The following is a 27,000-nucleotide window of genomic DNA, read 5'->3' as shown; positions in this document are numbered from 1 at the left end:
TTGGTGTTTATAAAGTCATAAAATTACAGTACAGCTCAAAATTCCTATTTCTGCATGCAGTTAATTGTGCATGTTAACTGAGTGATGTTACTTAGAGTGAATTGTTACAATGAATTGTATTGATATTTATAAATGAACAGTGTCTCTCCCTCAATATGCGCAGAATATACATTGAGATGGTAACTGAATTCATCCAACATGTGATGATGAATATCTTTCATCACTGAGTCCATGACAGTGGTGGTATGGGATTTTAGTTCCTTCACCATTGTTGCTTGAGGTGACACATAAACAACTTCTGTGATCCCCTCACTAGGAGACAAAAAAAAAAACACACAGGGCATGCATGATGTGAAGAAATCTTGGTGATTGGGACAGAAGCACTAAATATGCTTTCCACATATATCTTATCTATTGTTATGGTAGCAACTCTGAGAAATCTTTGTGTGTCTTTATGGAAATTGAATGGAGCCCCATGTTGTTTAAAAATGTTCTGGCAAATATTGTTGGTTCAAGGGAGAAGCTTGTTATGCAGAAAAAAGAAAAATCCATAAACCATACAATGGAAATATGGCAAATAGCACATTTTCAGTGATTTCATTTGATGTTAATTTTTGGTGAAGGTCCAACTTGATGCTAAGTATCACATTTTTCAGAAACTTGTCATCTTATTCAATGTATTGAATATACGAGGGTGGTTTGAAAAGTTCTTGGGTCAGAATAGGAAAAAAGTACTTAAATTACTGAAACTTTATTTTTCAACATAGTCTCCTTGTAGATTAATACACTTGGTCCCATCTCGAAAATAAGTTTCCTCCAGGCCTGCAAAATAGTTGTCAACTCTGGGTATCAATTCTTTGTTTGAAGTGAATCTTTGTACACCAAGAAAACTTTTTCAGTTTTGGGAAGAGATGGAAGTCTGATGGAGCTGTTTCAGGTCAATAAGGTGGGTGTGGCAACAATTCATACGTTGGTTCGGGTAATTCTGACATGGTGAAAGCACTTGTGCGGGTGCGCATTGTCTTGATGGAAGATTACTTTCTTCCGTGCTAAACCTGGGCTTTCTTTGCATATCTTTTGTTGCAATTTGTCCAGGAGGTTAACATAGTATTCTGCAGTAATTGTTTGCCTGTGGGTAGATAATCTACAAACAAAATCCCCTTCGCATCCCAGAACACTGATGCCATGACCTTTCCCGCTTTCTTTGGTGGCAGAGAATCGGCATGTTTCCATTGCTTTGGCTGTTGTTTTGTCTCTGGGGTATAGTAGTGCACCCAAGTTTCATCTGTAGTCACCAACTGGTGCAAAAAATCTTGTTCATTTCTCCTAAAACAGGCCAAACATTGTTCTGATATTTCCATTCTCATGCATTTTTGATCCATCATCAAGAGTCATGGCACCCGTCTTGCAGATAATGTTTTCATTTCTAATTCTTCAGTTAAAATGTAATGTACCCTTTCAGACGACATTTGACAAACATAAGCAATTTCACACACTTTCAATCGGCGATCCTCCATGACCATTTTGTGCACTTTTTCAATGATTTCTGGAGTAATGACACATCTTGGCCAACCACTGCATGGGTTATCATCTAAGCTCTCCTGACCTAATTTAAATTCATTTGTCCATTTGGCAACTGTTGAATATGATGGAGCAGAGTCCCCCAATGTATTCTTGAAATCAGCATGAGTGTCCTTTGCTTTCATACCTTTCTTTACGAAGTACTTAATCACTGCTCGAATCTCAATTTCCCCCCCCCCCCCCCCCCCATCTTTGCAAATTACTATCCGGGAATGACAAACAGACACATAACCGCCACAGCTCTATTCCAAGAGCACTGATGTGGCACATGTGTACAGGTAACAGTCCAATGAATGTCATGTGAACAACTTGTTATGCTAGCGCTGACCTCTCGTGTTGATTCCAAGAACTTTTCAAACTACCCTCGTACTTTCGAAGAAGTCTACACACTTTACCTTGTTAGCTTGAAGAGTTTGTAGCAGCTGTAATAGGTATGGTTTGAGAAGTAAACAGTGCCTCAAAAGTTCTAGACAGTTGGGTGTAGTAGTCCGAAGGTTTTTACTAGCTTGGACGGTGGAGATCTTTGAACTACACTTGGGATACTACATAATACATATGATGCTCTGCTGTGATACAGGAGATTGGCCTGGTGCTTCTACTTTTGGTGAAAGAGCCAGTTTCCTTAAGTTGTGTATTGTACCAACAAATGTTCTTCCTTGTTGGTGATGGAATATTGAAAAGACAGGGGAATGTGTACTGCACTGTGGTTATCAGTCTTGCACCCCATAGTAAATATCTTCCTCAAAATTGAAACTGCTGTGTGCTAGGAATGCTGGCAATTGAAACACTAGCTGTGGTACAGAAAGTTCATGAATGCATCGTTTGTAACCTTTAGACATCCTCTTCAAATGATACATATTTCATTCAGATTCATTATATGGTTCAGGAGGTAGAACTATTTCCAGTTGAGTCAATTATTTTGAAACAAGCAGTATACATGTCACAGAAGCTTTCTTGTAGAAAGGTACTTATTAATAAACAAACATATTTTGGAAAGCATAACCACTTGGTTTATTTTCTTGTTACTTAACTGTGTAATATCCTAATCCTTTGTAATATAGTTGTATAAAATCAATGCAAGTAGAGAGCAATTAATACAGAAAGAGTGTGAGTAAAGAACAATTTACTGGAAACATTAACGAGCACATTAATACCGCCAGAATCTATTAGGACAGGTCACTGGTCATTAAGTATGGGACTGTGCATGGACCTCGATAGTTTGTTGTAAATGACAGTGGGTTGCTCATATGTCTGTGATGTATAATAGTGAGGCAATTTGTGGAGAGGTTGTGGTACAACCAAAGAACTACATATTCAGTTCAGCAAGTGGGCTTTAGATGCACTGATAATCTCCCCATTTAAAACTGCTGTACATGAAAGGAATATAGATCCAGGAATGTAAGATAATGACATGAATATACACACATCAAAAAAAGTTTTGCCTCACCTTGGTTCCAGGAGTTCCGGAACCTGTACAGAAAATTGGAGTAGAGATCAACATAAACATCATTTCTGCCCTATTTATTGCTCATGAAAACCACACATTGCATGTCATACCACCATACAGTGTGTGGTGTCACCACCAGACACCACACTTGCTAGGTGGTAGCCTTTAAATCGGCCGCGGTCCGGTAGTATACGTCGGACCCGCGTGTCGCCACTATCAGTGATTGCAGACCGAGCGCCGCCACACGGCTGGTCTAGAGACACTTCCTAGCACTCGCCCCAGTTGCACAGCCGACTTTGCTGGCGATGGTTCACTGACAAATTACGCTCTCATTTGCCGAGACGATAGTTAGCATAGCCCTCAGCTACGTCATTTGCTACGACCTAGCAAGGCGCCATTATCATTTGCTATTTATCTTGTGATGCATGTACCGTCAGACAGATGTTTACCAATTATGGATTAAAGTTAAGTATTCCAGAAGCTACGTACCTTTTTTGCTAGTATAATTACTTTACCTGTTCCAGACATCACGCCAGCCTGCGTGAGCTTAAACGCGTGCCTTTCGGCTATCTCCTAGTGGTTTGGCTGTCTTGCCAAGTCACAACACAGTGAGAAGTGGTGGTCCAGATTGCTGTACACACCGCTACCTCTAATACCCAGTAGCACATCCTCTTGCATTGATGAATGCCTGTATTCGTTGTGGCATATTATCCACAAGTTCCTCAAGGCACTGATGGTCCATATTGTCCCATTCCTCAACAGTGATTCGGCGTAGATCCCTCAGAGTGGTTGGTGGGTCAAATCATCCATAAACAGCCCTTTTCAATCTATCCAAGGCATGTTTGATAGGGTTTGTGTCTGGAGAACATGCTGGCCACTCTAGTCGAGCGATGTCATTATCCTGAAGGAAGTCATCCACATGATGTGCACAATGGGGGCGCAAATTGTCGTCCATGAAGATTAAGGCCTTGCGAATATGCTGCCGATATGGTTGCATCATTGGTCAGAGGATGGCATTCTCATATTGTACAGACATTACGGCACCTTTCATGAACACCAGCGGTGTACATTGGCCCCACATAATGCCACCTCAAAACGGCAGGGAACCTCCACCTTGTTGCACTCGCTGGACAGTGTGTATAAGGTGTTCAGCCTGACCGGGTTGCCTCCAAACACCTCTCTGCCGATTGTCTGGTTGAAGGCATATGCGACACTCATCGGTGAAGAGAACGTGATGCCAATCCTGAGCAGTCCATTCAGCATTTTGTTGGCCCCATCTGTACCACACTGCATGGTGTCGTGGTTGCAAAGACGGACCTTGCCATGGACGTTGGGAGTGAAGTTGTGCATCATGCAATCTATTGCGCACAGTTTGAGTCATAACACAACGTCCTGTGGCTGCACGAAAAGCATTATTCAACATGGTGACATTGCTTTCGGGGTTTCTCCCAGCCATAATCCGTAGGTAGCAGTCATCCAGTGCAGTAGTAGCCCTTGCGCGGCCTGAGCGAGGCTTGTCATTGACAGTTCCTCTCTCTCTGTATTTACTCCATGTCCGAACAACATCGCTTTGGTTCACCCTGAGACGCCTGGAAACTTCCCTTGTTGAGAGCCCTTCCTGGCACAAAGTAACAATGCACATGTGATCAAACCGCGGTACTACAGACAACACGAGCTGTGTACCTCCTTTCTGGTGGAATGACCGGAATTGATTGGCTGTCGGACCCCCTCTGTCTAATAGGTGCTGCTCACACATGGTTGTTTACATCTTTGGGCGGGTTTAGTGACATCTCTGAACAGTCAAAGGGACTGTGTCTGTGATACAGTGTCCACTGGCAACGTCTGTCTTCAGGTGTTCTGAGAACCAGGGTGATGAAAAACTTCATTTGGTTTGTGTATTATGCTAGTACATAAAATTCAGGAAACACTATAGCTCCTGTTTCTTCTTCTCTTTAGAGACCTATTTAAAGAAAGAACTCTAGCCAAGAAGAAACAATATGAAATGTTAAAAGAGAAGGCAAGTAGAATGAAATAGTTGAAATTCCAGGCTGACAAAAAAATTAACTGCTGTTAATAATGCCATTAAAAATTAATTCTAAGTGTGAATAGCACACACAAAATAAAAAAGTGTTGAAAATACCAGCTTCCACAACTGAACAGCAGCAGCTCTGAGTGTCTGTAGGCTGGTGCTGCTTTGGATATATTTCCACCAGCTGATGGAACTATACCCAGATCAGTTTTGTTGCATGGTAGTATCTCATGGTGAAAAAAAAAAAGAAACAGAAATTTGGATACAGTTAAAACTTCCACAGAAAAACCAGGTAATCGACAACTTCTGTGATGATGATCTGCCTGAAAATGGAAAAATCATATTACTATTTGTTTATATAACATTATGTGGTTTTATTGATGCAATTTCACATACATGAATGGAACCACATAAAAAATTAGAAATCTAACAAACAAATTACTCTCTGTTAGCACTGTAATTACAATGAATTGTTAGAATATTATCGACTCATTGTGGTTCATGTCTCCTTAAACTGTTTACTGGAATTTCTTTCATTAGACACATTTAAGGCTAGAACACAAAACACTTTTTTCATTAAAACAGATAACTTGAGGAGGAGATTACTGTTATGCTTACATCACTCTAGTGGATTGCTGTCATCACTATGCATCTGGGTTAAATATTTAACTCAGCCTCATTGGTAGATTGAGTGGCCCACAGTCTAATGACTGTGAAAACCGAAACTTAATATGTTTGGCATTGCAAAAAAAAAAGGCACTCCATCTTCAGGCCACAAGTGGCCCATCGGGACCATCCGACCGTCGTGTCATCCTCAGATGAGGATGCGGATAGAAGGGGCGTGTGGTCAGCACACCACTCTCCCCGTCGTTATGATGGTTTTCTTTGACCGAAGCCGCTACTACTCGGTCAAGTAGCTCCTCAATTGGCATCACGAGGCTGAGTGCACCCCGAAAAATGGCAACAGCATATGGCGGCTGGATGGTCACCCATCCAAGTGCCGGCCACGCCCGACAGCGCTTAACTTCGGTGCTCTCACAGGAACCGGTGTACCCACTGCGGCAAGGCCGTTGCCTTTGGCATTGAGTGTGGCGGAAATACTCCCTAACTGTGTCCAAACAGGCCTTGGAGGCCCATTCGTACTGACCTACCGACCGCCATGTCATCCTCAGCCAATAGTGATCACTGCATGTGGATATGGAGGGACATGTGGTCTTCTGCCTAATGTAAGTTTTTGTGACTAGAGCCACTATTTCTCAATCAAGTAGCTCCTAAATTAGCCTCACAAGGGCTGAGTGCACCCCGCTTGTCAACAGCACTCAACAGCCCTGGATGGCCACCCACCCGAGTGCTAGCCAAGCCCAACAGCACTTATTTTTGGTTATTTGGTGGGAGCCGGTTCTACGACTGTGGCAAGGCTGTTGGTTCAGATACTTTCTAGGCTACCCTAAATAAATATTTACAGATCTTATAAAACCATAGAGAAAAAGAGATATTTCTGTCACTTTACAGTTTAATTCTAGCATACCTGGAACGGATATTTCATCACACATTTGGTGCACAGTATTTAATGTCTTGTGTCTATCAGTAACGTAATTCATTTTTAATAATCAGAAGGGTGGCCACAGAAGTGTTGTGTACAACATTGGAATTTTGACCATCACCTCTGCGAGACGCAGACAAAGGTCTTCCACCACTCACAGTGTGTACAGCCCACCATGAATTGTGGACCTTGCTGAGGTAGGGTGGCTTTAGTGCCACAATAATACAGATTGCCATACAGACGGTGCAACCACAATAGAGAGGTATCTGTGGAGAGGCCAGACTGACTTGTGGTTCTCGAAGAGGGCATCAGCCTTTTAGTAGTTGCAGGGGCAACGGTCAGGATGATTCACTGATCTGGTGATGTTGCATTAGCCATTATGGCCTGCTAAGCTGGTACTGTTAATGACTGAAAGCAATGGGAAACTACAGAACTACAGCCATTATCCCCCCCAAAAGAGCATGCAGCTCTACTTCATGGCATTCTCTTGGCTAAAGTATTCTGGAAGTAAAATAATCCCCAATTTTGACCTTCTGGTGGGATGGTGGGAACTACTCAGAAGAATGTTTTTGTCGTCGTCTGAGGTGAATCGTTTGCCCCTCAGAGCCTTTTTAAGGGGACCAAAAATGGTGTAATCACAGGGGGAGAGGTCCAAACAGTGTGAAGGGTGGCCGAGAACCTCCCATTTGAATGTCTGCAGGAGTACCATGACTGTGTTGGCTGTATGAGGCTTTGTGTTGTTGTGGAGCAGAATGTCCCCATGGGTGAGATTGCCTGGTCGTTTTCGTTTGATTGCTTGGCGTAGGGTGGTCAGGGTTTGTGAGTAACGCTGGGCATTCACTGTTGTCCTGTACTGCAAGAAGTGAATCAGAAGGGGTCATCTTGGTAAAAGAAGAATGTCAAGAAGGGGACAAATAATTCACCTTGGACGATGACATCCAGCTGTACATGCGGGACTGGTTAACATCGCAGCCCCGGGAATTTTATGAGACAGCCATTCACTGCCTTGTGTCACAGTGGGACAAGTGTCTCAACAGCCAGGGTCAATACTTCTAACATACAGGTACTGGTTTCTGCAATTATGCCTCCAGCTCATTTCTTTTTGAACACCCCTTATATATAAACGAAGTGAACTTGAGGGCAATATTGCAGAAAGAGAAGAGAAAGTGTTATGGGAGATATAATACTGTGAAAAGAATTTGGCAGGGCACTGAAAATCAAGACAAGGCCCCTGTAGTTGACAGAATTCTCTCAGAATTGTTGATATCCTTTGGAGAGCCAACTACGACAAAAGTATTCCACCTGCTGTGCAAGATATTTGAGATGGAGGGGAGACCCTCAGGCCTCAAGATGAATGTAATAATTCTAATACCAAAGAAGTTAGGTGGTAACAGATGTGAATAATACCAAGCCATCAGATTAATAAGTAATGGTTGCACAATACTGACACTATTTGCAAAATATTGGAAAAAAGTGGTAGAAGCTGACATCAAGGAAGATGGGTTTTGGTTCTGGAGAAATGTAGGAACACATGAGGCAATGCCAACTGTACATCTTACTTTAGAACATGGGATGAAGAAAGGGCAAACCTATATTTATAGCATTTGTAAACTTAGAGAAAGCTTCTGACAATGTTGAATGGACAACACACAGGAATTTTATGTTACCAAAAGTTAAAAAAAAAGTTCTACCTGAAAACCGTATATCGATCATACAGAAATTTATGTGAATATAATTATTGGTGTACTTATTGTGTTAGACGTGGAAACCTTATATTGATCATATAGAAATTTTCTATTGTAAATACTTTTCATTCATACTATTGTAACTTGTTGTAATAATGAACACTCTGGAATTTTGAAGGTAGCAAACAAAAGATAGAGGAAGCAAAAAGTTATGTACAACTTGCACAGAAACTAGACTGCAATCACAAGGGTCAAAGGAGATGAAAGAAAATCAGTGGTTGAGAAAGGAGTGGAACAAGGTTTATAGTCTGACCCTGGTGTTATTCAATCTGCACATTGAGAAAGCAGTAAAGGGAAACCAAGAAGAAATTAGGAAAGGAAATTAAAGTGCAGGGGAAGAAATGAAAAGTTTGAGGTTTGCTGATGACCTTGTGCTTCTGTCTTGCAAGAGCAGTTGAATCGAATGGATAGTGTCTTGAAAAGGAGTACAAAGGTAATGGAATGTAGTTGAATTAAGTTGATTAAGTTGATTAATGCTTACGAAATTAGATTGGGAATGACACTCTGAAAGCAGTAGATGAATTTAACTATTTGGGCAGCAAAATGACTGATTATGGCTTAAGTAATGAGGATATAAAATGCAGACGGGCAAGAGCAAGAAAAGCATTTCTGAAATAGGGGAGCTTGTTAACATCTAATATAAATTTAAATTTTGGGAAGTCATTTCTCAATGTATTTGTTTGGAATTTAACTGTGCACAGAAGTGAAAGTTGGATGATACATAGTTCAGACAGGAAAGAATAGATGCTTTTGAGATGTGGTGGTATAGAAGACTGCTGAAGATTAGATTGGTAGTTCCATTAACTAATGAAGTACTGAATCAAATTGGGGAGAAAAGAAATTTGTCGCACAATTTGCAGTAGTTATTCAGGGATGAAGAGGCTTTTACAGGGTAGACTTCTGTGTGGAACTGCATCAAATCAGTCTTTGGGCTGAAGACAACAATGGTTATGACAACAAGAACCGTATGTATGATTAACATACAATGATACGACAGTTGTACTGTACTGGCAGATACCAGTGATACTGAAACTACAACTTTGCAACAAAGTGCAATTTGCATTTGCTGGAGATTCAGCATGTATTACACGAGAAAACTGTATCTGCAGTAACTGAATGAAATGTACCTCTCTCTCTTAGACCCTGCAAGCAGCGACTTAATTTTATGCATCCATAATGAAACAAACTGAATTATAGAATACTACTCACCTTCGAACATTTTTGTTGCATCATTGAATACCTCTAAAAAGTCGAGTTCTTTCGCAGTGCCATTGTTATAACCAGTAAGTTTTTCAGATGCACCTTTCTCTGGAAGTACTTCCATGATTTTATTGTACTGTGTGATTACAGACTACCTATCGAAACAAGATGTTCGACCTGGTCTCCTGTTTTTGTTCAAATCTTGTTTGTAAAGAATTCATGTCACCAGTTTTTGTTATGAAATGGGCAGTTTGATAGGCAGCATAAATCACGGAATAAACCACTGCAGCCTCATTTTTCAAATGACCGTAATTGAAAAATGTGTTTCAGGACTGTTCAAATCCTATCTAACACATACGTATTGCCATAAGGATTGCAGTGCCTTGCACATATTAACTTCTTGACCAGTGGCAAATGAAATTTTATCAAGGTGCTGGGATTTACTTGTAAATTAAATGTTTCTGCAGTGTGGTTCTTAATAAATGCCTGGGATGTTTTCTTCTCAGAATAGTGAGTTTCACCAATACCACATTTCACTGTGTGCGATCTTGATCAACAAGAGTGTGCAGTAATAGATAAGTAGCATCTTTCCCAATATGGATCAGTCCACATATCTGTTTACATGTACAAGCATTCATGACTATGGCTGTGTATCATAATCACCCATATTTCATTGGCTTGTCTTTCGATGTGTTGTGCCACTGTCGTTGAATGACCTATTCTGAACCAAGCACCTGACTTAAAGGGTGAATCCCCCATCTGATATTAATGTAAATGGATGAAGATCTATGGCATACATTTTAATGTGCTATTTAGTTACCACATCTTTCAGAGAAACTAGTAACACTTCAGAACTTAATCTTTGGTGTGTTGTGCAGACTTCTGTCTTCAGATGCATCATAGTGGTACTGTGAGACAGGAGAGCAGAGTACCTGCCAAATGATCCTGCAGCCAACGACTGAGTGGAGATTAGGTCATAGAGTAGACAGTGGGGTCATTTGAGCAGGGGCTACTTGAATAAGTATGAAGGTTGTCAAATGCAGTTGTTCCCTGTGTCCAAAGTAACTACACTGATGTCTGCCTAGATTATTGTGGAACGACATGCACTGAGCAATTTGAGTGAGCATAAATGCCAGCTGCAGACATCTGATCAGTGGCATATATGACGGTCATGTATTCCTCTGGAGAAACAAAGGCCATCAGTGAGTTTTAAGTTGCTGTGTTGCAAGACGAGTTAATGATGACAAGTGGGTCTGTAGAGGATGCTGTAGTGATAGCCCCTGATGAGTAGAGTATGTGCCCATTGCTGTAAATACTGTACCTAACATAGAACATTTCATCTGCAGTGGACAGGATATTCTACTTAATTTGGTAATAGATACATTGCATTTGTCTACACCTTGGAGTTGAAAGTGATTATTGATTCTGAGCCACTGTCATTGTGGTGCACTTAAATTGTCCCCACTCTGTGGGAGATGAGAGTTGTGAAAATAAATGTGTGTTCATGTGCAGAGTTCACCAAAAATCATTCATGTACTCCTTCAGTTACACATAAGCATAACAGTGTGGCAATTACATGAACAGGACCTTGTTCTTTAATGGATGGACTGCAGTTGTGGCCACATCACATGAATCTGACCTATTGCATAATATTCTTCTTTGTTTGTACAGATGAGCAACTGTTTTATTGCCTTATTGCCTTGAAATTAGCAAAAGTATGCCAGAGAGATTCTACTTCTGCCAAACAGATCATGCCTGTCCGCAGATCATTATTTTTCTATTAAATTAAAAAAAAATACTGAGAAAATGAAACTTCCTGGCAGATTAAAACTGTGTGCCCGACCGAGACTCGAACTCGGGACCTTTGCCTTTCGCGGGCAAGTGCTCTACCAACTGAGCTACCGAAGCACGACTCACGCCCGGTACTCACAGCTTTACTTCTGCCAGTATCTCGTCTCCTACCTTCCAAACTTTACAGAAGCTCTCCTGCGAACCTTGCAGAACTAGCACTCCTGAAAGAAAGGCTACTGCGGAGACATGGCTTAGCCACATCCTGGGGGATGTTTCCAGAATGAGATTTTCACTCTGCAGCGGAGTGTGCGCTGATATGAAACTTCCTGGCAGATTAAAACTGTGTGCCCGACCGAGACTCGAACTCGGGACCTTTGCCTTTCACGGGCAAGTGCTCTACCAACTGAGCTACCGAAACACGTGAGTACCGCGCGTGAGTCGTGCTTTGGTAGCTCAGTTGGTAGAGCACTTGCCCACGAAAGGCAAAGGTCCAGAGTTCGAGTCTCGGTCGGGCACACAGTTTTAATCTGCCAGGAAGTTTCATATCAGCCCACACTCCGCTGCAGAGTGAGAATCTCATTCTGGAAATACTGAGAAAATGTTGGGGTTTTTCTTTTGTCTTGCATATGTCAGTAATTTCCTGGTAGTTTATGCAGAACAGAATATGCTGTGTTAAATGTTCTGAGAAACATTGGAAAATAGCAGTTGCTCTGCCTGTATAGCAAAAAACGTATCTTCTAATTGCATATCTGTTAACTCTCCAGCAGCTGCTAGACATGCTGTCAATTTGCATGGGTAGTGCAAAGCAGTTAAGTTACAGTGAAGTTCATGGTCTCACTCTCTCTAACGAAACTGTGTGTCACCAGTTATGCTGTTGTGCTCTAAAGCAAGCGTAAACATTTCACAAGTCTAACAAATTATATTGCTTGTTGATACCGTGAATTGCCACAATATTACAACTTAAAGTTACAAAATTGTCTAACATAGTGAATACAAAGCTTAAAAACACAAAGATGATGATAATTCACAGGTCCGCTGAGTTCTGAATCGCGTTGTAGCTGTTGAGCAGCAATAGTGTTTTGGAGATATATGACGACTGTCGTCAGCAATCTTTTTGCCAGTTGGCCAATCTGACTTTAGTGACTGTAGCAGCTGCTGACAGAGGTACCTCCTGTATATATTTGTCCATCTGTACAAAGGCTGCAGTTAACATAGTGCTATTTCAAGAGGCAGTTTTGTCACAAAATTGTCTGCTAATCATTTCCTATTTTATTATTTTTATCAAGAGGCACAATATTTCAGTATACCTTCAACATGCATAGAACCTACTAAAAGAAAACAAAATAGAACAGTAAAATGTGGAACTTCTGAACTATATAATGAAGATAATAATAAAAGAACAATAAATATATAATAATTTACTTCATTTTTGGACAAGGAAGGGGGAAGATGTCACTCAACTTATTCAACTTCAGTCTCTTTGAGGGTGTTAAGTTGTCATGTATTCAATTGACTTTTTAAGGAAGAGAGAAAAATTTTAAGTGATTAAATAGCTACCTGGGTGGAGTGAGGCAGAGAAGGGGAGAAGACCAGTGGTTCTCCAGTAAGTAGTCCCTCACAATGACTTGTGATGTGTGCATTCTGCAACTCCTAGTTTTTCGCCTGGCAAGCCATTTTAACTTAAAATTTTCCTACAACCTTCTCAAAATATTGAAGGAGTCTTTCTATTCAACACCCTGATCAGTTGAAACAAATTCTTTATGGACAATTGTATTCATTTTAAAAAAAAGTAAACATTGTGTTTATGTTGCTGTGAACTTGGAACATTTTTTTCAGTAGCAGAGAGGACAAACTTCTGTGGTTAAGAAGATAATTGGATGATCCCAAACTTTTTATTGCTTTGCTAAACTGAATCCAATAATTTCATTAATTTAGTTCTAAATATGAGGAACAAACTTCACTACCAATTATCTTGTATTCTGGTCATCCTTTACACTGTTTTGTGTGTGACTGGCCATTGATATCACAAAAATAATGCATGGTCTGTGTCCTGTCCTCAGAGATCAATTCTTGTGCTTTCACAGTTGTTTGTAGTGCTGTACATGCCAGCTGTAGGATCCAGTACCATCACTCTGGAACACTTCCTATTAAACCCTCCGTTATAGACTAGAGGATTATAGCCTAACAGTTCAAAATAGTTTGACCATGTGCAACTGATAAAGGCTGATTGGTTAATGTTTGCACGGGAGTTGTTTCGTACCAAATCCAACAAAGCTAATTAGGATATCAGGTAGCAATAATCGATACATACTTTGTTGTTAATGTCCTATATCTTTTGTCTAAACAGCACATATGAGGCAATTACTCCCTTTGTTGGACAAAGTAATAATGGTTAACTCATCACAGGTCGCCTATTGATGTCGTCACACGCCAATATTATTCATGTGGCGCTGAATACACAGTCCTCACTGCAATCCAAATCGTGGTGTCTGACGTGGTTGTTGCGTAATCCTGGTACACAAATTAACACTTACATACATCAAACAAATCATTCAGTTAACGCCATTTACGTATTCGCTAGAGGTCAGTCCCACAGCCGTTAAACATTGTAAACATGGTTGGCCGTCTTGCTGAAATCTGCCCTGCTCACTTAGCAGCCAACAATTTACTTGCTCGGAGTCTCAACACTGGCTACTCTCTGACGTACTGGGCACTCGACTATCAATAGTACCTACTGCGACCTGCGTGAGGCAAAGATATATTGTTCTCAATACGTAAGGGGCAGTTGACCCCTTACAACTCCTCCACAGATATAAACACACATGAAATGCTTGAACCACTAAACTGTTCTTACTTGGCTCAAAGCTTACTCACTAGTTACTTCCTCTAACTTTTCGGGGTTAGCTGCAGTTTTCTTTGGCTTCAAACAAAATCTTATTGCAAACCTTCTGTACTTACAAGTCAGCCATATGAAAATTGATACTCAGAATGGAACACATTGTAATGAAACCAGCACAAAATATGATTGAAATATACCACAAGGATGCCAGTTGAAATATACATCAAAGGGCAACTAGCATTGCAAAGTAATCCTGTTGATGAATGGATGGGATGTTCAGATGATAAGAATTTTTTGATATTATCTTGTGATGTGCATTGCTGGCAGCAGATTATCTGAATATGTTCCAAATAGTGATTATCACACTTCTAGATATTTCGTGGTAGATCTGGTCCATCTATCACTCGTGGAACAACTACTAAACTGAGATGTAGTTATGACCATGTCAATAGCATACTATCAACTTTCATGTCTCCAAAAAATAGCTGGCAATATGATAGGGACTGAGACTTCGTGCCTCGCTACGAGTGTATTTTCTTCTACATCCTCCACACTCCTACTTCTTCATCAAAGAGTTGGTTGGTACCGCTATCCAATTGTGCTATCTATGAGCTGTGCTCATATAGTTCGTGCAGCCTTCTATTCACACTCTGCTTGAAACAGAACCACAATGTTACAGGTACTGAAATCATCTTCTTCTTCTTCTTCTTCTTCTTCTTCTTCTTCTCTCTTTTTTTTCCTCCAAATCCCTCACCCTAGACGTTGTTAGTACAAAATGCCGAAATACAATGTAATCCCACAAAAGCAAAATGTTGTTAGTACCAACATACTACTATCCGTAATGTTTCACAGATACTCTCACTCAGCTTGTGACTGTACTTTTTCAGTACAGTTACTTTGACTTTCAACAACACAGTCTAAATAATTAACACACTCAACAGTATGTCCCATGAATAATATTAACTGTTAAAATGAATCTTTTGCTCAGTGTTAATCATGGTACATTTTTTTACTTCTGATGGTTGTTGTCATTTACACTTTCCAGTACTAGAATTTACTGTTACCGAATGAGCCATTTATACAAGTAAATTTTCCCTCAACTGCAATTATCATTTTCCAGTGTACAGTACGATTGTAGCTTATCTTAAGCAAAATAATTAACTATTCTGTTCTATTCATTTATGGTACTTCAGCACTGAAATTCTATTGCCAATGCCAACATACAGATTAAATTAATTAGATGTTCTTTTTGTTCCAATTTATCAATACTGAGGAGAATAATGAACACCTTTTTGAACCAAAATAAGTGACTTCATATCTTATTCTTATTTCTAGTTCTGATTCCATGAACTGAGCTGGTGCTTGAAAACAAAATATATTTTTAATGACAAAGTTCTTTAAGGGATAAATGTATTGGGAAGCGGTAGTTAATATTCCTAGTTCCCTATACAAGCCTCTTCAGGATGTTCTTGAGTTCACGCCACAAATAATTCTTATTACACATTTTTGTGCCTGGAAAACTTTAGCTTGGCTTGATGAACTAACCCGGAAAATAAAGATATGACATTATGGAATGACAATATTCACATTGCAAACAGAAATTTGTTTAGGTGCTTCAGCACTTATGTGGTGTGCTCCTCCCAGTTGAATTTATAATCAAGCTGTAATCCCAAGAAATTAACACTGTCCACACCTTCTATCCATTTGTCGTCATACTTAGGGCCTATGCTGGTGGGAAACCTCTTAAAAGTTCTGAACAGAATGTAGTGTTTTTTTTCAAAGTTTAGTGACAAAGAATTGGTTAGGAACCATTTATTAATGTCCATGAAAATTTCATTAAATGATCTTTCTAAGACTACACTTGATTTGCTATTTATTGCAATGGTTGTATCATCTGCAAACAAAACAAACTTGGCATCTTGTAATGTTACTGGTGAAGGTGACGGGAGAACTTACAGTAATAAGGAAAAGAATGCAACAAGGAAGGGACTAATTTGTGAAATGAAATCTTCTTATTCTTTTTAAATCCTCTACATTTAAGCCAGTATTAATGAACAATTTGACATTGCTTTAATACTTAGAGGACTTTCACAATTCTCTTCATGACTTGGATGGGTGTTGCACAAATAGTTGTGGTGCAGTATAATCCTTTTGTCGGTGGAATAAGGAATATTGGAAACATATTGGGTCTGGTCAGATACTTTTTTTCCTGAGGTTGAATTCAACTTGCAACATTGACAAGTCTTTCACTAGAGGGCTTACTGAAGTTAATAAATCAGTCAAGAAGGCTAGGAGAGTATTTCTGCTGGAAAGAGCAGATAGCCAGTTGTTAGCATCCTGTATCGACAAGGAATTGACATCATTTAGTTCCAATATGATGGACATAGAGGAATTATGGTCATACTTTAAACAGATTGTAAATCATACTCTAGAGGAATATGCGCTGAGAAGGTGGATTAAGGATGGGAAAGACCCACCATGGTTTAACAATGAAATTCAAAAAATCTGAGGAAGCAAAGGCTGTTGCACTCTCGGTTCAAAAGGGAATGCACAAATGGTGACAGGCAAAAATTAATAAAAATTTGCATGTCTATAAAAAGATACATGTGTGTAGCTTACAACAGTTACCACTGTCATGCCTTAGCAGTAGATCTTGCCGAGAACCCGAGAAAATTCTCGTCTTGCGTAAAATTGCTAAGTGAGAATAAGGCTTCTATCCACTCACTTACTGACCAGTCCGGTGCGGCACTACCACATAGCGAAAGTAAAGCCGAAGTTCTCAATTTCGCATTTAAGAAATCGTTTATGGAGGAGAATCGTACAAATATAACGTTGTTTGACCATCACACAGACACCTGTATGGAGGACATAGTAATAAGCATCACTGGTGTACAGAAACAACTGAAAGAGTTGAAAATAAATAAGTCGTCAGGTCATGATGAAATCCCAGTTCGATTCTACAGTATTGACCCCTTACTGTGCAAATCTCTCGCCCAGCACAAAGTCCCAAGCAACTGGGAAAAGGTGTGGGTGACTCCTGTATATAAGAAAGGTAAAAGAATGGACTCATAAAATTACAGAGCATTATCTTTAACACCAGTTTGCTGCAGAATCCTTGAACATACTCTCAGTTCAAATATAACAAATTTCCTGCAGAGGGAAAATCCTCTGTCCACAAATCAGCATGCTTTTAGAAAGCATCACTCGTGCAAAACACACTTACCCTTTTCTCACATGAGATTTTGTGAACCATTGATGAAGGCCAACAGGCTGATTTCATGTTCCTAAATTTCCCTAAAGCGATTGACACTGCGCTATACTGCTGACTGTTAAAGAAGGTACAAACGTATGGAATAGGTTCCCAGGTATGCGAGTGGTTTGAAGATTTCTTAAGTAGCAGAACTCAGTGTATTCTCCTCAGTGGTGAGTGTTCATCAGAGATGAGGTCAGGAGTGCCCATGGGAAGTGTTCTAGGACTGCTGTTATTTTTCTATATACATAAATAATCTGGCAGACAGGGTAAGCAGCAGCCTGTGGCTATTTGCTGATGATTCTGTGGTGTATGGGAAGGTGTCATCATTGACTGACTGTAGGAGGATAAAAGATGACTTGGGCAAAATTTATAGTTGGTTTAATGAATGGTAGCTAGCTCTACACGTACAAGAATGTAAGTTTATGGAGATGAGTAGGAAAAACAAACCCATAATATTCGAATACAGTATTAGTAGTGTGCCGTTTGATACATCAGTTAAATATCTACGTGTAACATTGCAAAGCAGTATGAAATGGAATGAGTGTGTAGGGACTAGTTGGGCAGATGGATGGTCGACTTCGGTTTACTGGGCGAATTCTAGGAAAGTGTGGTTCATCTGTAAAAGAGATCGCATATAAACACTAGTGCAACCCACTGTTGAGTGCTGTTCAAGTGTTTGTGATCTGCACGAGGTTGGATTAAAGGAAGATATTGAAGCAGTTTAGAGGCAGGCTGCTAGATTTGTTACCAGTAGGTTTGAACAACATGCATGTACTACAGAGATGCTTCAGGAACTCATATGGGAATCACCCGAGGAAAAGCGGTGTTCTTTTCGAGGAGTACTATTGAAAAAATTTAGAGAACCAATGTTTGAGGCTGCTGCCAACATACATTTCGTGTAAGGACCATGAAAATAAGATTAGAGACATTAGGGCTTGGGTGGAGGCATATAGACAGTAGTTTTTCTCTTGTTCTATTTGCAGGTGGAACAGAAAAGGAAATGACTAATAGTCGTACATGGTATCATCCACCACACACCATACAGTGGCTTGTGGAGTATGTAAATGTAGATATCGCAGCAGCAGCCATTCATAATGGTAAACCCATATAGCCTTAATTATCTGTACTATTGTGTGATTGAAGATAACATGTAATGGAGGATAAGAAACAATTAAGAATTAAGAGAGCTGTACAAACACCGTAACATTGTTGATGTGCTAAAGAAGAGAAAGTTGAACTTGGCAGGCCATATAGCAAGAATGACAGAAAACATACTACCTAAAATACACGTGGAAGGACAATAGATGGAACAAGAGGAAGAGAAAGACCCAGAAATAGGTGGAGAGATAACATCTGGGAGGACACAACTAGGATGAACACGGACACTGAATCGACAAACAGTGCACTCAACAGAAGGAAATGGAAGAGGTTTGTAGAACAGGCATATGGTCGATAAGGGCCTTGACACTTTTTGAGCAACTGTGTGTAATAAATAACATGGCTTCCAGTTATTGAATTACACACCACTAAGAATGAACTTTCACTAACTATCAATATAAATGCATGTCAACTGATTTGGATTACATTGCCTTCACTTAGTGTTGTGCTCACTCACATTGTTTCAAATGAACTTAAACTCTTCTCCTGCCCACACCACTGCATTGTGAGCGATGCATCTGTCTCCATCAAGGTCTTCTTATATTCTTTCACTCTTCTGCCACTGGTTGATGATTTGTGTTTCAGCTTGGGGAAAATCTTCCCTGTAGGTGGGTCCTCTCATCTGTTTGAACACTTTCCAGTTAATTTACAATTACTTTGTTGGCCATGATTTTTTCGACATACATATAGTTATTGACAATGCTGTACTGCACACATCACAATATTTTTCCTGATCATATCTCATTTCCTTTCATTACTTTTTTTTAATCATTTTTATTTCTTGTTGAATATTCTACACAATCAAAAGCTACCCAAGGATAGCTCCCTCTTGTGTTCCACACACCTCACCGTATGAGGCACTTTTGTGGCACAGTGGAAATTTCTACTGCAGGAGTGAACAGGACAAAAACTAAGCTAATGTGCCACTGGGCTCATCCAGATGTTTGACTTGCAGAGATCCAATAATGTTACAGGTTTATAAGTAAATCTGTGCTGTAATAAGCTCAATACAAAGTATTGTAAACCAGAGATCTACTTCTAATTTGTGTGATGGAATAATTTGTTGGTTTGTTTTATATATGGCTACAAATGGAAATATTACACCACGTTATATACCTTATTTAGCGTGAAGCCTGATATGAATGTAGAAATTTCAGTTTGTAGCAGTGATGTTTTAAAAAACCAATTCAATCTCACATTTATTTATTCTGTCTGCTGTTTGATATCTCTAGTGCAAATCTTAATTTTGCAGGCTTGTATCTTTTATGTTTTATTTTGAATTTGGAATAAAATGGACAAAGCTTCAAATTCTTAACTGTGTGTAATGCTATTTTTAATGTATTTGCTTTGTGTTTTCTTACAGGTGATCTGTGTGTTGATTCAAGACCAGCTGTACGCAAGTCAGCTGGACAGACATTATTTTCTACAATATCAGCTCATGGTGGTTTGCTGAGTCAGATTACGTGGCAGTCAATTGTGTGGCAGGTTGTCCTATTTGTATTATCTTATACTTATCTGGCTAGAATTTGAGATACTGATACAGCTGCGAGCTGTGATAGATGCAGTGTGGTGTAGTGGTTAGCGTTGCTGGCTGGCAGGTTGTTAGTTCAAAACTGAGCACCAGCAGCAGTTACTCAGTATTTATCATTCCTGGAAGGCTCTTGAAATACATTATGTTCTTAACACCTGTATATTCTGAAATATTCAATGCTTCTATAAATAGCAGCCCCCTCTGTTCAGGAGTTCAGTTCTGCTCTGTCTGTATGTTTGTGTTCGTAATAAACTTGCTCAGTGCTGTGTTGTATTTCATTGACAACCCTGGTTTCGGATTCAGACTTGAGTTTGGTTACAGCATGGTGCTGTTTGGTGGAGACATTGTGTATTCCAAAACATCTACATCGCTCTGACTCCAGTTAGACAATACAAAAGCCGCCGCCTACATGAACAGGAACTGTAATACAAGCAGTACATTTTTGTGAAGGTCTGTGTATTCAGGAGACCAGTGGATTCCAAGTCATCTGCATACTAGGCATCCATTAGTATTTTCCAGAAATGTTGGTAGCAACTGACAAAATGGTTGAAACGGTATGACCAAGTCATCAAATAAAACTGGTGCGAAAAAATAATATGTTTGGAAAATGTATACTTCTGCTTGGACTGCGTAGCCCGGCAATGGTTGAAGGACAACAAAGAGAAGGCCTATAACTGGAACAATTTCCAGTCAAAATGGGGAAAAAAGTACTAAGCAACAATCAACAGGAAGTCCATTTACTAGAACAATAGTGCCCAACATCATGGGGAAAAGACACAATCATACATGTAGAATGTTTTGGGTCGTTGCAAGATTGTGAATCCAAATCTGACAGAAGCTGGCAAAATTGTTATTGTATGGAAGGAGTTGCAGAAGGCATCTACACATCTCTTTTGGTAAAGGATGGCTCAACAACAGAAAAATTCATCAAGCGATACCAGGACATTGAAGAAATGCAACAGAATATAGTCAGATGAAAAAGGTATGATTGACTCTTCAATGTGGTGGCTGTGGCAGTTGTGGTAGACCATCATTATCTCATTTCTGTCAAATGCTAGTTTGTAAGAGAAGGTAGACAGAATTTTATGGCAGCCAGAACTGTTGTATGGAGAACATGAGAGATAGCAGCCATGAATGTTGGCCCCATATGTCAGGAGGTAATAGATCATGTTGAAGAACAGGTTTATTGATGATTGAGACCAATCTCCAGCACCAGTCAAACATGCCATGAAGAATGGACTTTGCCAATTTGGACTTAGGCTGCCATCACTATCAAACTACAACACAGAATCTGCCTGTGCAATTACAACCAACTCTTCCAAGTTTAACACCTTGCACAAGAACAGACATTAACGAGATGGAGGATGACATGCTAACATGCCAGTTTGTAAATGAAGATGAGTATTTGATGTCTATTATGCTGCAACATGTCAACTGTCACAACAGTCCTATTGTAACCAGTCAGTTGAAGATGATTACAGTCGGGAAAACTAATTGAGGTGACCGCCTGCAGTGGTGAGACTGCCACAGTTGAAAATACTCCATGGGTGACAGTTATCAAGACAACAGGAAATCTCACCTATGTAATCAATGATGGCCAGTCTGTCTGGATGCTATTCAACTCAGTGGCTTCTTTTTATAATGCGTATTATCCCCAGCTAAAGAAGACCGTCCCATGATATGAAAGTGATTTCGCTGGAGGTAGCAAATCAGAAAAACGTCCAGCCAACAGAAACATGTATTGAGAGAATAACTATCAGTGACAGAACACAGCCTTTCAAACTTTCTATTTTAACAGAAAGTAGTCACAATGTTATACTCAGATGGGACTTCTTGCAGGAATCACAAGCAGTACACACAACAAATATTGCCCTGGGCGGTGGTTTGCTGTTGAAGATGATGTTATCCCACTGACATCAATGAGATGAGTTCGCCGTCAGTCTAGATACTCAATGAAACTGGGAAGGTTTTGATCTTTGTAAAAAGCTACTCAGGCTCTCTTCTGATCCTTGTGGAGGAGACAGATAGCACATGGAATGTCTGCATCAACTACTGAAGACTGAACAAAATCTGGGAAAAATATGTCTACCATTGCTATGCATTGATGACACATTAGAGTGCTTGAGAGGAGCAAAGTATTTCTCAACTGTGGCCATGCACAGAGGCTACTAGCTAATTGAAGTTGATGAGGCTGACAGGGATAAGACTGTTAAATAACTCCTGATGGTCTCTCTGAGTTGAAAGGTATGCCGTTTGAACTGTGTAATGATCCAGCCAACTACGAACATATGACGGACAACCTGCTTTGACACTTTAAATGGACAATGTTTCTTTACTTTTCGGTTGACAGTGGACATTATTTTTTAAGACTTTTAAGGTCATCACATGATTGCTTGAAGACCATGTAAGCCATGGTGAAGTGAGACCGCAGGCCTCTGCCTGAATCCAAAAAAGCGCCTTTTCGCTGCCCCAGAATTAAAAATCTTGTGGCATCTAGTGATTGGCAATGGAGTCCATCCTGATCCAGAGAAAATAATAGCATTACAGATTTTCCATCTACTCAGCACATTTGTGATGTGAGAAGTTTTCTCAGAAAGTGCTCATGCTACTGGTGATAATAAAGGACTTCTTGCCAAGGCATGTCCCTTGCAAGAACTACTGAAGAAAGATGCCAAATTACTCTGGAACATGTTGCAAGAAAGTTCTTTCCTTGTCCTTAAGGAGGCACTAATATTTTCTCCAGTCATAGTCTTCTATGACTATAATACTGAGACAGAACTTCGCACCGATGCTGTTGGTTATGGGATAGGTCCAGTTCAGTGAAAATTCAGGAAGGGGCTGAGAAGGTGATAACTTACGCATCTGCAATCTGAGATGAACTAGTCTACAACCCAAAGGAATGTCCTGCATTTCCTGCCATATCTATTTGACAAAGTATTACCTGTTGTGATGGACCACGATTCTCTATGCTGACTGACTAGCCTTAAGGATCTATTGGGTCGACTGACAAGACAGGCACTGAGGCTTCAGGAGCATAACATCACAGTGTTGTAGAAAAGCAGATGCAGATGTGAGGATGCTGACTGCCTTTCAAGGAATCCTTTGGCAGAATACAGAAGCATGAATGAAATCTCACGAGGGAATGGTCAGACTTGTCATGTCGAAACCTGTGTTGCTTTTTTTACCACTGTGAGTTAACATTGCAAGAAGTCTGTATGCAGAATTTTAGCTGCTGACATGACCTGGATGTCTTTAAACAATTTTATGAAGTAAGACATTATTGTCGCATGGTTTCCGTACTTATAACTGCCCTTGTACATCCCTGACCCCTCTCGCTACATTATACCAATGCCATCTAGGGACAAGGTGGCGTTAGCTACGCGCCGCTCTCTTGCCACAGCAGTGAGAGAGCTGATTCCCCCAGTGAAAGCAATCGTATGATAATTAAACATTCGTTGACAAATATAGCTGATATGTTATCTACAACATTCTTTCCAAATAGCTACGAAATAAACACAAATAAATATACGGTTTAGAACACGTCCAAATTTTATTTCTTGTAATTACCGCAAAAACGCGAAATATTGATACAATGTTCAAAACATTGGTTTTTTTGTGCACCAAGAACATACAAGCAAAGACGACACATGACAGCCCTGCGAATCACAGACGTTGTTAGATGTCCGTAGACAAAATTGGGCTGGTGTTAGGAATGAATCAGGCCTAGTATCAGTATATTTCGAGGAGTGCCACGCATATTTAATCAAATTCTGAAACCGTGGGGGGGGGATTGATAATGTACTACTGATTGCAACTTGAGAATATTGTCATGGTGATAGACAGGAAATTGCAGTGATCTGCACACAATAATTTTCTCTGTTAGTTTTCTGTAAAATGCCTTCCACTGACGGAAAAATTCTGTCTAAAGGTTGGATTACGTTCGTCTTGCCGGGTGGAATCTGAAGTATCTCTACTTCTTTGTCAGGGTGGGCTCGAAATACAGCTTTTAATGAATCAGACCTTTTATGACCTGACCACGATTCTAGAAGGAGAAGAGATTTGTTCCCGCAGAACGGAAGAAAAGCATGACGCATGAAAAGTGTAACGTTTTCATTTCCCATTCCTCCAGACTTCGATGCGTCTGCCACAAGATTGTTTGCGTAGAACATTGTTCTTTTGACACGTGATCCAAAACGTCCAGTTGGTTCTTGAAGACACACATATAGTTTAGGCAGCAATGAACCATCCAGACTAATTATGGGCATTATAGTGTATGAATGGGTGAGTGCAGTCATGGACTGCGCAATCACCTCAATATGTTTTTCCCCTTTGAATGACAGTGTTCTTTTCGCACGCATTTCTTTTTGAAAATCTGACTGATCTGCATTGTACACGTACGATTCACTAAAACCAGCGATCTTATTTTTTGCATTCGTAAGAAAAGCTTCTATCATTTCGATTTGTGTCACTTCATTTTCTGACCTGTTTCTCGATACAAATTTTGTTATTTTTCTTGCCACAATTTTATGTGATCTTTTGAAGCGACTAATCCAACTTTGAGAAGCTGTAAATTCTTTAGCGCCTATCGCGATGACAATCTCTAACGCCCAGTCACGCAAAGTTGTATCGCTGACACTAAATGACTGTTGTCTGGCATCGGTAAATAGCTCAAAAAGTCGTGCATTTATCTCCGTCGCAATTTCCAGTCGACTCTTACGTCGTCCAGCGACTTCCTTTTTCCATCTATACAATTCACGTTCAGAACGCACAAAGCGATACTTATTTTGAACAGTACTGACACATAGGCATTTCTTACCACTTTCGTTCAACCAATACGTCACCACTTTTTCTTTGTCTGGTAAGATAATTGTAGTTGCTGGTGTTACTTTCGGAGATAATTGATGATGGTATGTGACACTGTCACTCGAAGAGTCTTCATGAGTGCAACTTTTGTAGGTGTCTTCACCGTCTGTAGATTCACAGTCTGCAATATCGAGTGTTTCAGCTGTTTCTAGCCACATATCTGCGCCATTTACATGCTCGTCTAGAAGTTTAACAACCATGTCGCACAACACATAGTATTCACGCGTGTTTTCTGTTGATTGCTTCATTTGGCATCTGTGGTATATCTCCATGGCAAGCAGCAAAACATTTACAGGGTTCACCATCACCTGTGAGGGGAGATTGAATGTTCACCGTAAAGTGGCTTGCGGAGTATAGATGAACATATACAGAACGTCTTTCACATCTCTAACCAGTTTCGGGATGGTATGTTTCGAAATACGCACCAGAAATTAAAAGGACGTGCATGCCATGGAAACGAATATTCGCTTCCCCTTTCCACCAAAACCGTGCAGCGATATTCCTCTTTAGTGAACGCCGCGATAAGACGGCTGCACTTCCCGACCATGCGCACAATGCTCGCGACTCGCCATTTCCAGGGATGGCCAGCCATCACTGCAAGCGCCAAGCAGAAAACACAGCCATGTTCGTGATTTTTTTTTTTAGGTGACTTCCAGTTCATGTCAGCAGCTACAATTTTGCATACGGACCTTTTGCACAGTTAAATAACAGTGCTAAAAAAAAGCAATACATGTTTCGGCATGACAAGTCTGACCATTCTCTTGTCAGTCATCTCTGCATTAAATGACATTGCTGCTAGACAAATGGAAAATCCAGTACTACTGAAAACTATAGAAGTCTTGAAAGAGGAGGAACCAATCAAAGGAGAATTCCAATTAATAAACAGAACATTGTGTAATAGGAACTATGATCCAAGGAGGTGGAGATAATTGTTCATCATCCCAGCACATCTACAGCCAGCTGTTTTGAAGTATTTCCACAATGCTCCAACATCTGATCACCTAGGATTCATGAAGACTCTAGACAGAATCACACACAGGTATCACTGACCAGGTCTCTAGTGGTCCATTAGACCCTGTGTGAGCCACTGTAAGGAATAACTTTGTCGGAAGCAAGTGCCACAATTACCTCATGAGCAGCTGGCCAATTAATGCCTGTAGCAGCACCATTTCACTGTACTTGAACTGACCTCTTTGGGAGGTTCCAAAAGTCAACAAACAGGAATCAGTGGATAATAGTGTGCACTGACTACTTCACCTACTATGCTGTCATGAAACTTGTGCCAACTGCTGAAGCTTCGGAAACTGCAGAGTTCGTCATTTTGAAACAAGAAGCATCCCTATACTCATCTGATAAAGGAAAAGTTTTCCATTTGAGACTGTCAGTGGTAATTTCATGTTGTGATATTACCCACAGGATGACAACTGCCTATCACACATAGATGAATGGCCTCACATAACGCTTTAATAAGAAATTCACAGATGTACTCTTGGTATACCTTGATGTCTTAGAGACTGATCGGGATACAATACTGCCTGTCGTGGTATTTGCATACAACACAGCAAAGCAAGACACTACAGTATTAGATCTATTTTTCCTACTCCAAACTCACAAATTTGAAATGGCCGTGACAATGAATATTCTGTTTCCGTTTCAACCCTCTGATACTCAGGATGACTAGGTGAAACACCTCATAACCAAGACAGCTTTCTTGTGTATGGACCATGGACTCTCATGAAAAAGACAAAGTGCTCTATAATGCTGGGCACTGGGCAGTGAGATACAGCCTGGGACTCTTGACTTGGATTTTTACACCTGTGCAGAAAGTGGGACTATTAGGAAAGTTACTAAACCACTACTCTGGGATGTATCATCTCCTTTGTTGCTCATTGGATATCACATACAAAGTCAAGAATTATGACCCTTCATCAGGAAGTCAAAAGCAAAGAGACATCATTTTTGTCCTCCATATGAAGTCCTACTACAATCCCGAGGTGTAGATCAATGATGGAAGCTTCTT

At 40.2% G+C, this 27,000-nt stretch overlaps 1 protein-coding gene and 1 non-coding gene across 2 annotated transcripts in view; one reads left to right on the top strand and one right to left on the bottom strand.

Annotated features, from left to right (window-relative positions):
- Nucleotides 1-27,000, top strand: part of LOC124723182 (protein MON2 homolog) — a gene marked incomplete in the record, with an annotated part of 216,575 nt that overhangs the window by 106,859 nt on the left and 82,716 nt on the right. The window contains 1 exon segment of the mRNA XM_047248376.1: nucleotides 19,950-20,071. Within this exon segment, the coding sequence (XP_047104332.1) occupies nucleotides 19,950-20,071 (122 nt within the window).
- Nucleotides 11,680-11,754, bottom strand: Trnas-uga. Its single transcript has one exon. It is a non-coding gene; the product is annotated as a tRNA-Ser (tRNA).

The sequence above is a fragment of the Schistocerca piceifrons genome, chromosome X (genome assembly GCF_021461385.2).
Source record: "Schistocerca piceifrons isolate TAMUIC-IGC-003096 chromosome X, iqSchPice1.1, whole genome shotgun sequence".
Taxonomy (NCBI): domain Eukaryota; kingdom Metazoa; phylum Arthropoda; class Insecta; order Orthoptera; family Acrididae; genus Schistocerca; species Schistocerca piceifrons.
Note: the sequence above shows the minus strand (reverse complement) of the source record. Positions and strands in the feature narration are given on the sequence as shown.